Source organism: Aricia agestis, chromosome Z (genome assembly GCF_905147365.1).
Source record: "Aricia agestis chromosome Z, ilAriAges1.1, whole genome shotgun sequence".
NCBI classification, from domain to species: Eukaryota; Metazoa; Arthropoda; class Insecta; order Lepidoptera; family Lycaenidae; genus Aricia; species Aricia agestis.
In genome coordinates, this window is record NC_056428.1 from 11,774,540 (window position 1) to 11,791,558 (window position 17,019).

The following is a 17,019-nucleotide window of genomic DNA, read 5'->3' on the forward strand; positions in this document are numbered from 1 at the left end:
ATATGGTCTAAATTGGTCTAAGTAAACCCGAGTCGAGTCACAAAACTCTACATTAAACGTCAAAAGCGTAAAATGTATACCAAAATGTGATTTATTTGGACCGCAAACTAAGTACCTATAGAAAGGTGTAAATTCATAACCCATACATAGTAATATTATAAGTAAATGCGAAAGTGTGTCTGTCTGTCTGGACTCTGTTACCTCTTCACTTCTAAACCAATTTTGCTGAAACTTGGCATACCTAGATATTGAATATAATTTTTGTCTCGGAAAAATGTCGGAGTTGCGGGCATCAACTAGTACCTACTTAATCAATATGCCGCTGTCATAGTAATTCGGCTTACGGCTAGGCTCCGCTAGACGATGACGTCACAACATACTATCCCATTGATGGGTTTGTTATCAGTGCAATGACCTCACGCGAGATGTTCTCCTGATCGCTGTGACTCACTCATGGCCCTACGCATGATCCTTTCATGGCAATTTAGGGATACTAATTACTTTAAAGTTTAAATTATCAATTTTTTTATTATTATTACAGTACCTAATATGAATCATCTATACTCTATGGGCTTTGAATCATAAAGTTAATATAACTAAGTAGACCGTATATTAACTTTATGGTTTGAATATACCCAAAACCGGCCCTAACTCTTGGACACAGACCTATAATGTATATTATAATTATTATAATATAATATAAACTGTCTAAGAGTTAGCAATTTCGGGGATCACGTCTAAATAGTGGGTAACCAGAAATAGTCACCGAAATGATCAGTGTGATAGCTTCAGTTATCACACAATAATTTGCTTATCAAAGCGTCCTAATCTTTAAGGGGTTGTTGCTAAAACAATCACACAAGAGCGTCTCGATAGAATAAGTTTAGGAAGCCCCAAATCACAGTTTAAAATAAGTTTGTAAGTTGAAAGCACTAAAGTGTAAACACGTAGTATACGTGCAAGTTGGCGTAGATAATAGATTTGAGTTATCGCTTGAGTGACTGGCAAGTGGGCGGTGCAGTGGGAAGCCGTCATAATCATCAGATCACAGATAAACCCTACGTTTTATAACTTCAATATAGTATAATGACCCACACTTACGAACTCAGCTTAACAGAACTATAAACCACTGACTTTATTTTGGCACATTACCTAAATGGTTTGAGTGCAAGTCAGGTAAGTTTTCAAAGTTACAATGAATGTTACTAGTCAATCGCTTGAAAATATGGAGATATGCAACAGAAAATATTAATGATGAATAATATTTGGCTGAACATAAGAAAACTATATTCGTAAATCTATTTTTACTTCTTGACAGACAAGTTAAATGAATTGTATCTAAAGCTTTATGTTAAAACGTCTGAAAAATAAAGTTACGACATCAACAAGCGGGTCTTTTTGTTAGTAGGGGTACTTGTACTAATATGTATTCTGTGGTAAGGGCTAAATAATCAAAGTACTTAAGTAAGGCATGTATATATAAAAGGTTTTCTAACTTACACCTATTTTAAAACCCTAGAATCATAAGAAAGAATTTCTCCTTCCCCAATGAGCTAATCTCAGGAATCAAGATCTAACCGTATAGGTTTTTGTCAGGTCTTCCTTGTAAGCCTGGAGTCTAGATTCCTAGACGATGAACTTATCAGGGACTGACGCCAGATGAGTGACGCACCTCGACCGGTCGAGATAACTAGTGTTGTACCAAAAATGCGGTTAATAATAATGTGGTTATTCGGTACTTGTTACTTAATATTATGGATATAAAGTAAATTCAGTAGGAGTAAAATAAGCAACTTTTAGTATGCCGTGAACTTTTTAAGTTGAAAAAATCTACTGTTCATACAAATGTGCTGAACTGCAGCTGACTGCTGACACTGAGGCTCTAAGGAGTTTTTATATGAGTATATTATTTACTCCTGAAAGTTTGGATGGTAATTGAAAAAAACACCTTGTACTATTAAATATGTAGATACAAATAAATGTGATATAAAAACATCATAGATACAAAAATACTTTTGAGCCTTAACACATAGATGCGCTTTTGTGTGAAACAAATAGGTAACTATTATTGAGTGCAAAGTTGCTTCCACAGAAAATCAGATCAACATCGGCATTTGGCAGCCACGAAAACCCTTTGATAATATTATGATCTCAGGGACATGCTATATCGTCTTGGGAAATAGGAAGCAATAACCAAAAAGTGTGCAAAAAGTCAAAGAACTACGAGTATATTAAGCTACTTTAAATGTTAAGCAGCCTCCACACGTTGGCCGTGTTTGCCGGCGTTATACTAAAAAAAGAGATTGAATTATTTGCGTCTTTCTTTCTGGTATAGCGCCGTCCATTTCTGTTCGACAAACACGGCCAACGTGTAGAGCGGCCTTTACTCGACGCATATGTATTCGGTTCGGTAGCAAATATTTTTATTTTTCTTTAAAGTAAATAGTGAATATTACGCAAAGGACCCTCCGCTCTCTCTCTCTCTGCTCTGGCAGAGGGCGCTACTAGCACATACATCATCATATCATCATATCAGCCTATAGTCGTCCACTTCTGGACATAGGCCTCTCTCAATGAACGCCAAGATAACCGATCTCCTGATACTCGCATCCAACATGGGCCTGCAACTAAGCGGAGATCGTCGTCCCACCTAGTTGGAGGTCGACCTACACCCCGATTTCCGAGCCTTGGTCTCCATTCCAGAGTAAGTTTACTCCAGCGATCGTCTGTTCTTCGAGCTACGTGACCAGCCCAGTTCCACTTCAGCGTACTGATTCTCTGCACATAGGTACAGTAAATAATAATCCGACCAAAATCTGACATGTTACACGTCACGTCATATCAGAATATGTTGTCAAACGCCGAACAAAACTTTTTGTTTACTGTCTATGGTCTTTGCTGATGCTGCCGCTAGCCAGTATAATTTACCGTATTTGTTTCGTTTCGCGACTTATAAAATTATAATGACGTTATGTCAAGTGATATTATGCGGTCAGTGACGTCACTATTGATAACTCTGGTCCAGAGTCAGAACCCGTGGTCACTGGTCAGTAGTCAGTTGACATCACACAGTGATGGTCGTCCACGGCAAATTCAGTGACTTTGTGCGGAAAATATCTAGATCTAGCATTAGACGCTGCAATATGTGCAATAGTAAACATGTGAAAAATGACGCAAAAAAATATGTGACGGATGAAATAAAATGTGTGAGATTCGATGAAAATGGGAAAAAATGTGTTCGATTCGATGAAAACGCGAATAAAACGAATGAAAATGGCAGACAAGAAGTGGTTAGTATTTTTTAAATGCCGAATAATTTCATTTGATCAAATTTTTATGTCGGTAGTTTTAAAAATGAAGTTAAGTGTTTTGTTTACCAAATGACGTTATCGTTATTCTCGCATTTAAATATTAATTTCGGTAATTTAAATATTTAATTTTAAAAGTTATAATATTGTGGAAACTTCGAACTAAAATCCCTTATATATTTAAATAATTCATTTAATTTTATTTTGTTTATTATGAATTATGATACTTACACCTATTTGATGAAGCTAAAATAATTTTCTGTAAATTCTTACCTGAGTTGTTATGAGTAAAACGCTATAAGTAACAAATTATTTTAATATTAAAAATATTTTTTTTAAAAATTAGATTACATATAGGGTGCGGACAGTTAAGGTAAAAGCACTAATGGCAGACGCTTTAAGGAAACATAGAACATTTGAATGTTGTAAAATATATATTTATGAAAATAAAGGATTGATAACTTCTTCCATGTCTTCAGTAACTCTTACAAAATAAAACTATTATAATTATTCACTGACAAATCAATTAAAAAATATATTATTGGTCTTTTTGTAAACTTAGTCATAACAACTAATAGATGACATCACAGAAAACGAACATCACTAATAGTAGACACCAATATGAACTAATAGTTGACATAGAACATTACATTATATTTAACATTTTTCCTATTATTATGTCTTTATTTTCCGTTTTTCAAAAGATTTCATTTACTTCATCATAGTAACTACATGCATATGAAATATTATCCACGTTGTCTCCAGATTCTATCCATTCTTCTTCCATGCTAATCTTTCCTTTTATTTTTATTTTTCATATATTTTTTCCTAGCAAATTTGTTTTCAGTCTTTAGTCTCCATGCTTCTCTTGCCTCTTCTTTTTTCTTCTTTCTTTTCTCAGCTCTCCTTTTTCTTCTTTTTACTGCTAAAAAACTAAAGCAATCGATTTTTAGATCAGTACAAGGTCTAATATGTCCATTTTTAGGTACAGTAGTTCTAATTTGTTAGTTTGTTAATAGAATTATATTTTCAGAGAATAGTGATGATATTTGCAGTAGAATAAACTACAAAATAACTTTAGTACGTATTGCAAAATGATGATATGAGTTGTATGTCATCTATTAGGTTTTTTACATTTTCAAGAACTAACAGTAGACACCTTTTATATTGTTAGGGAAAATGGATAAAAAATCATAAATAAACATTAATTAGTGTAAACAACATGACCATTAATCCAATGAAATCAATAGAAATTACAAAAAATCAAATAAATCTATTCAAAACTTACGTGCAAAATTTCGCCTTCCTTAACCTATTTGCTAAGAAATTGCCGAGTGCGTGTTGACGCGGTCACATTATTTACGAAAACTGATCCCATTTTAAAATTTTGTTCCCGAAGGCGTCCCTAATACATTTTTTCACGTCAACAGATAGCTTGAGAAGCTTATAAAATTTACAGTGTTGAGAAAAAATTAGAGTAATTCTTATTTTTTTGGTATTTTTGTCGTAAGTGTCATCTATTAGTTCCGAGTCTACTATTAAAATATTAGTGCTTTTACTTTAAATAAAAAAATATTAGCATAATCGATTAATCCATTATGTCGTAAAAGTTAACCCCTCATCACACGACACAAAAGCGCCCGCATGGAGTTCATTGTGCCAAGTTTGTGGGTCGATAGTAAAAATATCGGCGTCCGTTTGTCTGTCGGAAACGGACATGGCCTACCCCAATCGCCCACTCTTGCAATTATTGCATTATCAGCTGATTTGCCAACTGCAGCTGTGCGATATAAAATTGTTTTTTTTTGCGAATTGGCTCGCGTTGAACCAAATTTACTTTTTTTTTTAGTTGAAAGAGCAATTTATTTAATATTATTAAGTGTTTCATAATAAAGAATTTTCGCATGACGTACGGTGTAGACTAAAACGTAATATTGTCTACAACTTTATTAATATAAGATTCAAAGTTTAAGACCTTAAAATACATAATGTACTAACTCAGTCAATTTCTATACGTGACTGCAAAATATCTATAGGCTTTGCAATAGTCGTAGAAGGAATTAACTAACCAAACTGACGCGACTGCAAATCCACTGACTTTACGTCTAGAGTCGCTAACGCATTTATAACACATTAGCCACCCACTCCCCTTGGGATGGGGTCGTGACATACCCAGCCAGCTGTGAGCATCGATCAGCTGAGGAATATTTAATATTGGCATCGACAAAGGCCCGTATTGCGTTATAACCAAGTTATTGCCTTTGTAACCCAAATCCCAATATCAATAGCCCGAGACCTCATTTGTTTCAGAGATGTTTGAACTGCCTTTGATATAGTGTTGAATTTGTGCAATTGTAATTTTAGAATAGTGCTAAGATTTAAGAATGGTTTGGATTTAGTCATATAAAAAATAAATATCACCAAAGTTCTGTGCATCTCATTGATTAATCAACTTTTAGATGGGCAAAAAATACCCCCCGGTTTCGAATAAGCGAGTTCAAAGGACACCGTCATTTTAGCGTTACCAATGGGCATTCCACATGTTAAAAATTCCCTTCCCAGAATCCATTGAGTATATTTCTATGGAAGAACTTTAGGCGCGTGACTCAAGTTTTAAGCAAGCAATTATAGTAAACAAGGCAGTAAATAACTTCCCCCATCCTCCTACCAAAACGATGTTTGACCTCGTTTTCATCCTACTGCTATTATAGGGCTTTAATACTTTAGGGCTTAAATCATATTGAACATGATAATTTCGTACTTCATAAAACCCTGTAAATCACAGGATAAGTATGCGCGTAAAATTATATAGTCCGCTTTCTTTATTAAATAACGACTTGTAACTTACATAACGTCATCAAAAACCCGGCTTCTTACCTCAGTCCCATCAGAATTATCGGAAAATCTATAATCATCCTTATGTCGACTGTATAAAGATTAAAGATGCTGTTGAAGGTAAAATAAATCGACTGTGTTCCGCATATTGTGCCAAACGGAGTTGGAGGTGTCAAATTTTAATGAGATCTAATAAAAGACGGGTAGGGCCCAGAGATGTCTTGGATATGGATTCTGCTAACTGCGTAAAGTTTAGAATGGATGTGTTGGCACATATTTTTGCTGAGGATTATGCGAGGATTAAGAGGATTCCACACCGCCATTTTTCCCATACAAACGCTGTCCCCTGTTTCCTCCCTGGATAATGCTAGTAGAGTTATAATTTTTTTCCTGAATATCTACGGCCACTAATACAATGTCCCTATGTTTTCCTTTTTTTCATAATTTAATTATTAAATAAGATATGAACGTTCAAAAACCCAAAAAAATGGCCAGATTTTCCACTGTGTTCAAACGTCCAGAAAACAGATTTGGATAGATTATACAAAAAAAGCAAAACATAGGAACACAGCTCAAGCCTTTTTTTAATCTTTAATGAAAAAAGTACTTAAATCGGTTAAGTTTTGGAGAAGGAATCAGGGGACAACGAATCGTTGATTTTCTGGATTTTCTGCAGTTGTCTCTATCGCGTTCTGCGGTATAGGCTTGAGGTAAGGGAGACAGCTATAGATATTATACGTACTTTTTTTTCATTTCTCTAGCTGCTGTGGTATCCTCTTAAGGAACCCTTTTGATGGTATCTAATGTTTTTACGGCTTTACCTTAAACGCAATTTTGATGGATCTTTCACGGTCTATTTAAGAGCTTTATTATAATTTTATAAGGTTTGTGTATTCAAAGATTTACGCTCATGCAAATAAATCGAGCGACGACAGGAATTTTACAACAACAAAAGCTCATTCATCAGTCATCACATTAAGTGCCGATTAAATACTACGCCCTATAATAAGGATCGAATCTCTGAAACTGATTTTGCAATTGGGTTAATGTCACTATCGAATTGCGTTTTAAATTTTACGATTTATGGCTTTGAAAGCGAATTATAGGTTCTTAAACTTACGTCCGAGTCGTCTGGGCCTCGGAGTGTGCCAATTATTTCAGTATTGATGGTCGAATGGTTATGAAATTAAATTTAAGCGCAGGAGAAGCCAAGCTAAGAGGATTATAAATTTAAGAGATGCAATGTCTTCTCGAAATTATTATTTAAGTACTACAAATATTTAATTTAATACTACTTATCAGGGCTCGGAAACCGGTTTCGGTCATTGACCCCAAACCGAAATCGATTTCGGTTAAAGGTTGCACTTTACCGGTAAAAACCGGTAAACGCAGAATACCGGTTTTCCTTTAATTTCGGTTTTGGTATTGAAAATTAACCGGTAATTTGCCGTGCGCGACGTTGCCACCCCGTGCGCAAGCGAAAATAAAGATTTTGGATCAAGGTACCCTAATAGCACATTTACATTGGTCCATGGTTGGGCCTCGGTTATTGGCTCGGTTGGCCAACAGTTAGATTTGGCACACCTGATTGCAAAGCAGCCAACGATGGCGGCCAACGATGGCCTAATGGTTGGCCCATCATTGTTTTCTTTTGTTGGGCCTACGTAGCATTTTATGAAGGTAGTTTGTTGGGCCTGCCGCATGGTTGGCCAACAGTTAGATTTGGCACACCTGATTGCAAAGCAGCCAACGATGCTGGCCAACAATGGGCCAACATAAAGGCCGTCAAAAGGCCTACGGTTGGTATATTTCATGCTTACTTGTGTAGGACCAACATTGTTAGGTTAACGTAGGGCCTACTGGATAGTCCCACGTAGGGCCTACTAGATAATATGGTTCGTTGGGCCTACTAGATATGGTTCTACGTTGGGCCTACTGGACAGTCCCACGTAGGGCCTACTATATATGGTTCTACGTTGGGCCTACTGGATAGTCCCACGTAGGGCCTACTAGATATGGTTCTACGTTGGGCCTACTAGATATGGTTCTACGTTGGGCCTACTAGATATGGTTCTACGTTGGGCCTACTAGATATGGTTCTACGTTGGGCCTACTGGATAGTCTCACGTAGGGCCTACTAGATATGGTTCTACGTTGGGCCTACTGGATAGTCCCACGTAGGGCCTACTAGATATGGTTCCACGTTGGGCCTACTGGATAGTCCCACGTAGGGCCTACTAGATATGGTTTAACGAAGGGCCAACTGAAAATTAATATGTGTAAGGCCAACATTGTTCATTGACGTAGGGCCTATCGAAGAAATTGTATGTAGGGCTAACGTAATGCTCATAATGTGGGGCCAACTTTATGTTCAGAACCATATTCCCACTACAGGTTAAGGGTTGGATCATAATACCGGACATTGCTGTCATCCCATACAAAATGCTGTGGTCCGGTATTGTGCTCTGTATTGTAACCCAACCTTTAACCTGCAGTGAGGCTATGGTTCTGAAAATAAAGTTGGCCCCACATTATAAGCATTACGTTAGTCCTACATACAATTAAAGAGAAAGTAAATAAATTGACAAAATGCTTCATTACGAATTAAATTAATAGTCGATTAACAATACAACTTGGCCTCACACATAAACAAATGTATTTAAAAAAAAAAAAACAAAAAATATAATGGTTACAGTAATTTATTTGAATTATTATGCCTAAGTATAAAAACTTCGAAGTCATAAACTACAATTAAACCAAGTAGACATACTAAACAAATAGTGGCCAAAGGAATAATTTCCTCTGACGCCTAGAGATATAAAGGCACTGAAGATAGGACAGGCATAAACAAAATATTATCTCTTATTTGCAACTGGTCAATGAAAGTGACCCTAGCATAATACCTTTTTAGCCAGACAGGAGACAAATGAACAAACTGATACAGCAGAAAGTAAGCAAGAGATTGTAATGTTGATGCATTACAATCTCTTGCTGCATGGTGTTGCACCACTAACCGTATTGTTAGTGGTGCAACACCATGCTAACGAAAGGGAAACAGATGAATTGTTCGTCATTATTGAAACTGGGCAGTAGTAAACATTTTCTACTTATATCAGAAGGACTATGATTCACGCTTTGTACGCAATTACTGACCATATATATACCCAACTTGCTGCTATGAATGGGTTCTTTGTAAAAGTCAGTTTTGTTTACAAAGCAGTTGCACCTCAAAGTATAGGAACTTACATCAGTTTCCACAATAGATTTAACAATAACAATTTCACCATTTGAAGTAACAAAACAGGAATTTTTCTCTCTTTGTGAGGTACCAATAACGTAATCATTGTAATGTATTTTTCTTATCTGTCCATTTTGTTCTTTAATAGGTTTTCTTTTAGTAATATTCTTTTTTTCAGAGTTACAATTCTCACCCATTCTTTTAGCAACCTGCTCTAATGGCATGTTATGACCACGAACCATGTTCTTTATTTTAGACATAAAATTCTCAAAGGGAAATGCCGAAAAGTTATCAAGATGGCCAAAGTTATATGCGTCATCTGCCAAATGGAGCAGATTGTGGACGTTATATACAAGAAATTCGTTGCTGTACAAATCTGACATGTATAGAACAAAACAATGTAGCAAGTCGCCGGCGTACTGTCGCCATTCATCATGTTTACAAATATTTGCAGTGCATAATATGTAAATTGCACAGTGCAATAAAAGAAAATGCGCGTACAGTGTTTTGCTTAACACACCACGTAAAACAACAGGGCCTAAATACAAAATGAAAGCTCTGAACTCCGTAAAATTACTGTTACCGACATCTACAGTATATGGTTGATTAGGTGGACTAGTTTCCCCACTGAGCCCGTTTAACTCTACAGATATTTCTTGTATCTTTAAGGCTAAATGTCTTTTCTTATTTCTAGTTGACAGCCCTGTGTAACGTTGATTATTGCTGGATAGAAGTTGGCTCAATTGTCCTGCGTCTGCTTTCTCGACCTCCATCTCTATCTTTGGAGAAGCGGAACCAGTTGCTAACCACGGTCTTTATCTCGTTTTCTGTAGCCGTTTCGGCGACTTTGTGCCGACGGAGAGCTTCTAAAATAACAAATTTATCGATTTTAGACGCGCTTTTATCCTACTATACCCTATTTTATTTAACATTAGAGAGTTACAAACTTAAATAATTAACTGTAAAAACAAGTTAGCTCTACAACCTTGCTTTTTGCAAATACTGTCGACGTCACCGCGATTGAATACCTCTTTTAAGGAAAGCAAATAAAGTTTGTATAACTTTTCTAATGTTAAAAAAAAAACGAAGTTTAGATAACATTACAAAATGTGACTTTAGTCGCATTTGGTCCACTACAAAAAAAATTTGGTCCACTTCTCATTTGGTTAACTTTTGTTTAATATTTTTTATAAGACCTGTCATGGCATTCAAGGATGCAAAGAAAAGAAATTGAAATTAAAGACAAACGGTATTGCGGGTTGTACAGATGTGGACTCACAGGTGCAAATACAAGAAATTTATATTAGAGAAATTACACGGTTACATACACAACAGACCAACCGCAACCAGATAAGTCACAGGAGAATTTTCATTAAAACAAATATTTTTATTTGTGATTATCATAATCATAGTTAGAATTAAAATATTTTTGTAGTTATACATATAAATAGAATAACTAAAAAATATACTTATTTTTAGCTGTTACTCTTTCACAGATTGTCATGAGTCATTACAAATCAACCAAAACCAAATGTCCTTCAAATAAAAAAATTATACATACAATATTTAACCAAAAAATTAATACATATATGTTAGCAGAGTTAGAAAGGTAACCTGTTATTTAAACTTTATATAGGTAGTTATATTACTTACGTTTTTAGAAGAGGCTTACTTACCAGTAACAACTTTAATTAAAAGGTGATCTTGTAGCTTATGTTTTCCATTTTTGCCTGACCAATTACAGATTTCTGCAAGTTTGTTTGAAAACAGTTTTTCAAGAATCCTCCTTAATATTGCTGATGTTTTGTTACCGCCTACATAGCTCAAGTGGTTAACCTACAACAAAATATTTTGTACATACATACATTCCAGACAGCCAAAAGATAAATAGCGTAATAGGTACTGCCTAGTGTAGTCAGTCATTATAAAAATAATTAAAAAGCTTACAAGTAGCATGTAATTTTCGTCCACTGTTAGCCAGACATCAATCTTTTTAATCTCTTCGGTCTGGGTGCATGGTAAATTGACTCCTTCTGGCAGGGACAGGGCTTGATAACCAACAGCTACAGCCGTCGCAGTTGCTCCAGAGCGTAGTCTTTCCAATATTTCTTTTTGGTTTAATTGCAGTTCCTTGATGCCTTCCTCGAGTTTGGCAAGGTGTCGAGCAATCACAGCTAAAATTGTGAAAAATATCGATTAACCTTTTAATCCCCAAGCGGCCGGATCCGGCCGCCACAGATTATACTGCAGCCATTCCGTCTACACCCAAGCGGCCGGATGTGGCCGCGCTCTTTCGTTCGATTGAATTACGTATTTCGTTGACTTAGAGACTACTTTTGTATGAAGAAGTTTGGTTAGTTATGATCTACGATAAATTTGCCACATTCTGCATGCAAAATATTATACAATCTGTGGTCGACGAATATTTGTCAGTCATTTGAAAATCGTGAATTTTTCGTGTGTGTTCTGCCATGTTGTGTTGTTTGTTTGATATTATTGATGGATTTAACGAATGTAAGTAGTAAAATAGTTTAATTTATTAATTATAATTTATAAATAGTTTTAGATAATCATTTGAAAGAAATACTTACATCGTAATAACTTCTAGTTTACACGAGAAAATTTGGTTGTTATTTATGTGATTTGAACGCGATTTGTTTAATATTTTTGTAAATAATTGACGTTAAAAGCGTATATTATCGTGTACAAAACGATTAAGATCCTAGTAATAGTATACAATGGTATCGTTTTAGTAAAATAATCAAGATAAAAATTACCTATTTATAACGGCTTTTTGCCGGCCGCGGCCATTTTGAACTTTATTTGTATTGCACTAAGGACGAAGTTTGCTTGTGTATAATACCAAAACCGGTTTTTATTACTCTTATCTCTTATCTGTTTATTGATAACAAGTTAAGTTATTTCAAAGAATTGTTTACATAAACAGTTTGTATAGCTCTGTGTTATTGAGATTATAATAATGTATTAATATATTTGTTGCGAAATAGTTAGAAACATAGATTTCAAAGTTTACAGTGATGAGACAAATATCACATCTGACTAAATACTATATTATGATGGCTTGATAGATAGAAAATTTAACATATATTATAATATTTTTCACTCAAACATAAAATATGGATTAGATGTAAGGTTATTACATTATTTGTACAAAGAGGGTAGGCCGGGTGCCATTTTTTTTTTGCAAACTACGTACCCTACATTTTTGCAAAGATTTTGGCACTTACTGAAGGGTTAACATTACCTACTGATAAAGCTTATATCTATCTATCTATGTGACTATTTGTAACTACACAATATGCCAACGAGTTAATGGCGGTTAGGGATTAAGGTAGGGTTAGATGTTTTATAAAATTATTAATACCATATTTTAGAGCTCCTGGTCTCTCTAAAATAAGGCGCTTTCCCTACTAATATAATAAATAAAATTATTATATATAAATAAATAAAGTAGGGAAAGCGAACAGCTGAACCAATTTTGATGAAATTTGGTATCGAGATAGTTTGGCACTCAGGGATAAAAAGAGGCTATTTTTACTGGTGTCCATGGTGTTAATGTAAAAGGGTTTCTATGCGGCCGAAGTCACGAGCAACAAGAGAGACCTCATGTAATGTCTTATTAAATTAATGCTCACCATTTGATGCAACCACAGAAGATGTCGAAATATCTGAAGTTTGTCGTACAAGTACACCTGGAAATTGATGTGGTGTTGTTAAGTGTTATCCATCTCTGCCTCAGTCTCCTCCGCTATTTGTTTTCTGCCGGGCTCTGTAACAAATAAACATGTACTTAACTAGTTTTCCCAATCAGTGCTTCATTATGTAGATGGGGCACAATAGGGGAAATTAATGTTCCCTCTATTGAACACTGATATACTAGATATCAACAAAAATACTTGCCTTTTGGTGGTTTTGGAAAATTCATTCAATGGCCATCATCTTCTTCTTCACTGGATACTGACAGATATCTTGTAGTTTTTTTGTGTTTTCTTTTTAGCTTAATGTCTAGTTCTACTTCGGAATTAAGTTCGGCTTCTTTACATTTCTTTCTAGCACTGAGAAGGTCATCTAAAATCATACGAATAAAACATATTTTATTTCATGGAAAATCTATAATAGAAATGGAAGCAGAGCTAGGTACCTACTGTATCTGTTTGCCTGCTTACTTATCCAAAGGTAGGTATTTGGGACTTTAGAAAACTCCCTTACATACCTAGTATCATTACATTACTGACTTACCAGTTACATAAAAAATGCGTCGAATTCCAAAAACATTCCACGTGTCATCATCTAAAATTGTGCCCGTAAGACATTTCTTGATCTTTTCGGAATTTTTAAATGGAGGCCAAGCACTATGTTTCTTAGTGGGTGAAATCCAAGACGAGCGCACAATAGCGACGCTGTCATCCTCACTAAATTCAACGACGCTATACATTTCTGAAATGAGTAAAACAATTACCTAACCAAGTAGGTACCTATCTATCTTGGGAAATGAACGTAAATCGGGCTATTACAATGATTAATATGATATATTATATAATATTATTGTATTGACTACCCTGTAAGTATAATACTTATTTCAGTTAGGTCCTTACATAAGTTTTTGAGGTTTTGTCCACCATGATTTTGTTAGAAAATTTTAAAGAACATGGCGGTTCGGCGTCCTCCGCCTTAGCGTCTCTCTTTCACTACCTACTTTCTTTCCTAGTAGTTAGTACAATAATCTCTCTTTGTTTGATACACACTGTAAACGTAGCTAATCTTAAAAATATTACTTTCTACTTACTTTACAACTCGGGCGAGTTAACTTGACACCTGGCTTAAATTTTACCCCTCCCTCGCTTCCCCGCGCAGCACCCCGCTCTCGTCGTACGCGTCCAGTAGCGTTAGCATAATATTATATTATCTGTTAACGTTACACGTGTGTTATTGAGTTTGCGTTTCGGAGTTATTTGTTAGTAGTTAATGGTTATTGTTTTTGGATTTTTGTTGAGTTTTGTTGTGTTATTTGTTAGTTGTTACGTTTGAACGTTAAATTTGTTAAGTTTTTGTTATTCGTATTAACGTTTGAACATTGCCGTGCGTCTGTGGTATGAATTAGCTACTCACGGAATATATTAATATGAAGCTAGATACAAATTATCGGACGCATCCATAAACCTCGTATTCCTGCTGGGGAACCCTTGGGCGAGTCCAACTCGTACTTGGTTAATACTGTGGTTAGTGTAGCCCTATAAAAATAACTAGTTCCGGTAACGTAATTTTTTTTTTTGAAATAACTTAAAATAAAAAAACTTTTTTTGCACTCAGTACTTAAGAGAAACGTCAATTGAACCAGGTGTCATGTTAATTCGCCCGAGTTGTAGGAATAGATATTCCGTTTTTTATCCTCTTGAAACCATGAAATTACAGGTATTTTCTTTTGTGCATCCAAACACTACGAGCACAAAATAGAAAGAATGCTACAACTCGGGCGAATTAACATGACACCTGGTTCAATTGACGTTTCTCTTAAGTACTGAGTGCAAAAAAAGTTTTTTTATTTTAAGTTATTTCAAAAAAAAATTACGTTACCGGAACAAGTTATTTTTATAGGGCTACACTAACCACAGTATTAACCAAGTACGAGTTGGACTCGCCCAAGGGTTCCCCAGCAGGAATACGAGGTTTATAGATGCGTCCGATAATTTGTATCTAGCTTCATATTAATATATTCCGTGAGTAGCTAATTCATACCACAGACGCACGGCAATGTTCAAACGTTAATACGAATAACAAAAACTTAACAAATTTAACGTTCAAATGTAACAACTAACAAATAACACAACAAAACTCAACAAAAATCCAAAAACAATAACCATTAACTACTAACAAATAACTCCGAAACGCAAACTCAATAACACACGTGTAACGGTAACAGATATAATATGCTAACGCTACTGGACGCGTACGACGAGAGCGGGGTGCTGCGCGGGGAAGCGAGGGAGGGGTAAAATTTAAGCCAGGTGTCAAGTTAACTCGCCCGAGTTGTAACGCTAGGCTTGGGTAAAAAAAATATATATATCAAAATATCGATATTTTTTCAGAAAATAATCGATATATTATATCGGCGATTTTTTATTCTTTTATATATCGATTTTCGATATTTATTTTCGGATATCAAAAACGATATTATTTCGCTTCGAATTTTCATTTTTTATTATATAATTTTTGAGATTGCCAACTATACAGGGTGCAATTAAACCTTCCTGCCAAATTTTTTCCAGGGCTTAGGTATCATTAGGAGAATCCATTTAACCAAAAAAAATTGGGTGTTATTTTTTTGTTAATGACATATTTTATCCCATTTAAAATCGTTGCAGAATGCTCACTCGCGGCGGTGGGTGTGATCGGGGGTGACGCGGGGCGAGGCGCGCGCGCGGGGGCACGTCACGCGCGGGCGACTCGTAGGCCGGTATAAATAGTCAGTACTTAAGATGCGACCCGGTCTCAAGACGCGGTTCGGCTCTGTGATTGGCCCAAATTTTGACAGCCAACCAATCACAGAGCCTGAACCGTGTCTTGAGACCGAGATGCATCTTGAGTACTGACTATTTATACCGGCCGTAGTGTCCGTTGTAGTGTTTTTTAGGATAACTTTCGGAAGCCATTTCTCAACATTTTAGTACTGAGTGATTATAAAAGAAAAAATACGTGTATTTTTATTTTTGACAAGGATCAATAAATATATCAAAATTTGGCAGGAAGGTTTAATTGCAGCTTGTATTAGTGAGGGAGCCCTAGAACAATTTTTTTTGTGATTAATAACAAGCTAATTTTTTGTGAATAGCTACATTTTGATATTTAAGATGAACAACATTTTTATTTTAGGTCAAGGACAAGGACAAGGTTACTTTTAATTTATATAACTATTAACCTACAAATATTATACAAAAAATCTGCTGGTCAGGGTTCCGTTTTAGGGTACAGTAGTCAACCAAGTTTTGTTGATTACAGAACCCTAAAACCTTGTCTCACAAATAAAACAATCCATATTTTAGGACCATCAAGTCAAAGTATGAAATACTTTCTATCTCTGTTAGCTACCACTTTCGAGATTTTTCGAAAATAAAAATGTTGTTCGTCTTATCAAAATGTAGCTACTCAAAAAAAATTTGCTTGTTAGTAATCACAAAAAAATTTGTTCTAGGGCTTCCGTAATACGAGTATTTCTAATTAGTCTGTGCTTCCGTACTATATAGATAACCTTCTCGAGGCTCGAGGCTTAAGCAAAAAATATCGATATATCGGAATATCGATATTTTTAAAAAATATATATCGATACATTTGAAAAGTATCGATACGATATATATCGATATATTTTTTCCATTTGCCCATCCCTAGCTAACGCATCAGACAGCTCACAGCGCTCTTCCATAGTGAAAAGATGTGCTTGTGCCATTTAACCGCACATGTTGATTTTGACATTTTGTTTTTTTTATAATGGGACTAAAATTATTCACGGAGATTCTTTCATAACCTTAATGGCATGAATTACATCATCAATATAATCACGATTCCGTGATAATATTGATGGTGTAAGCGGCCGAATCGCAGAATTTATTTATTTATTTTTAT

General features: G+C 35.3%; 1 protein-coding gene and 2 long non-coding RNA genes across 6 annotated transcripts in view; 1 reads left to right on the top strand and 2 right to left on the bottom strand.

Moving 5' to 3' along the window:
* The window catches only part of LOC121739513 (breast cancer anti-estrogen resistance protein 1), a 120,980-nt gene that overhangs the window by 92,591 nt on the left and 11,370 nt on the right, over positions 1-17,019 (top strand). The window contains exon 1 of one of the 4 annotated variants that reach the window (XM_042132011.1): positions 3,044-3,290. The exons of the other annotated variants lie outside the window; for them this stretch is intronic. Within the exon in view, the coding sequence (XP_041987945.1) occupies positions 3,075-3,290 (216 nt within the window). The 5' untranslated portion in view covers positions 3,044-3,074. Of the gene's footprint in view, positions 1-3,043; positions 3,291-17,019 lie in introns of those variants that run through there. 4 annotated transcript variants of the gene reach the window in all.
* LOC121739518 lies at positions 11,132-11,386 on the bottom strand. Its single transcript, XR_006037458.1, has 2 exons — positions 11,329-11,386; positions 11,132-11,217 (listed from the first exon to the last, which is right to left on the bottom strand). It is a non-coding gene; the product is annotated as an uncharacterized LOC121739518 (long non-coding RNA).
* LOC121739517 lies at positions 13,309-14,016 on the bottom strand. Its single transcript, XR_006037457.1, has 3 exons — positions 13,998-14,016; positions 13,642-13,839; positions 13,309-13,470 (listed from the first exon to the last, which is right to left on the bottom strand). It is a non-coding gene; the product is annotated as an uncharacterized LOC121739517 (long non-coding RNA).